The sequence below is a fragment of the Gekko japonicus genome, unplaced genomic scaffold (assembly GCF_001447785.1).
Source record: "Gekko japonicus isolate JY-2015 unplaced genomic scaffold, Gekko_japonicus_V1.1 scaffold3758, whole genome shotgun sequence".
Taxonomy (NCBI): Eukaryota; Metazoa; Chordata; class Lepidosauria; order Squamata; family Gekkonidae; genus Gekko; species Gekko japonicus.
In genome coordinates, this window is record NW_015165936.1 from 2727 (window position 1) to 3962 (window position 1236).

The 1236-nt window shown below is 49.7% G+C and overlaps 1 protein-coding gene across 1 annotated transcript in view; it reads left to right on the forward strand.

Annotated features, from left to right (window-relative positions):
- Window positions 1-304: 304 nt before the first annotated feature.
- Window positions 305-1236, forward strand: part of LOC107110635 (C-factor-like) — a 14097-nt gene continuing 13165 nt past the window's right edge. Inside the window, exon 1 of the mRNA XM_015411435.1 lies at window positions 305-815. Within this exon, the coding sequence (XP_015266921.1) occupies window positions 675-815 (141 nt within the window). The 5' untranslated portion in view covers window positions 305-674. The remainder of the gene's footprint in view (window positions 816-1236) is intronic.

The following is a 1236-nucleotide window of genomic DNA, read 5'->3' on the forward strand; positions in this document are numbered from 1 at the left end:
CCAAAAACATATTTTATGCAGGAATAATGAGGCCTGTCAGGGTTTCTTCCCCCCACTGGCAAATAGCAGCTTGGATGGGATAAAGCCAGTACGGCAAAACGCATAGGGACTTTGTATAATAAATTAGTCATTTATCACCTGGCATTTCCCCCTTTTTGTTCTGCTGAATTTCAGTCAGCCAGAGCTGTCTCGGGTAATGCACACTGTTGTTCCCTGCTTTTCTCAATCATATTTCATAGTCTTAAACCACAGGGGTTGCTCCTCCCCTGCCTGCGTGTCTGGGGCCAGGAAGGGGAGGATTTTGCTTGAACTCCCACTTGCCATTTGAGCTGCTTGCTTTTGCTGTGTGTCGATTAGTATCAGCTCAAGGTTGCCAAGAAAGGTACGCAAATGAAAGGTGTGCTGGCAGCCGCTCTCTCTTTCCTCTGTATTACTTTATCCTTCGATATCCCCACCTCGAAACTTAACAAGGCAGTGCTTGTAGGATACCCACCCACGCCCTATTTGTTTTTCTAAACACAGTCCCAGTCAGCTGACCAGTTCGGCAGGCAGCCAAATGCAGAATCCGAGCGCACAAAGGACTCGAGTGAGTTAACCCATCCCTGGGTTGAGGAACCGGAGATTACAGTTAGCTGGGCTGCCACTGGCTTTCCAAATCAGGTCCAGCCAGAGCAATGCTGAATGCAAGAAGCGTCCTGGTGACTGGATCCAACCGAGGCATTGGCCTGGAGCTGATCCGGCAGCTGCTGGGGAAAAGCAAGCGGCCAGAATGGATCTTTGCAACCTGCCGGGACCCAGAGGGACCACGTGCCCAGGTGAGCATCAAGGCAGAGTCAGCCCTACAGTGAAATGGGTGCCTGAACTAAAGGGTCCACTTGGTGCTACAAATGACATGTCTCAGTCAGGGGATGCCCAAGTGAACTGAGTGGCTGCTTGGAGCACCAATCCCTGAAGGTGGTAGATCAAGATGGGTTATAATTCCCTGTCTGCAAGTTACAATCGCTTTGTCTTTAAACCCATTGGATTTGGCGGGGCTTCTTTTGGGTAAACACCCTTAGGGTTATCCTGTTTTTTTCTCAGAAAAGAGTGCCCTGGGAAAACCGTTGGGGAGAATGTAATGTCCATGTATAAAGTTTTCATTTGAGTTACTGATCCTAAAGACAGAGCACACGGCCTCTTTCAGAGGCTAACCCAGAAGACCTCAGCACCAGCTCATGCTCCGCGCCTCTGTGTCCT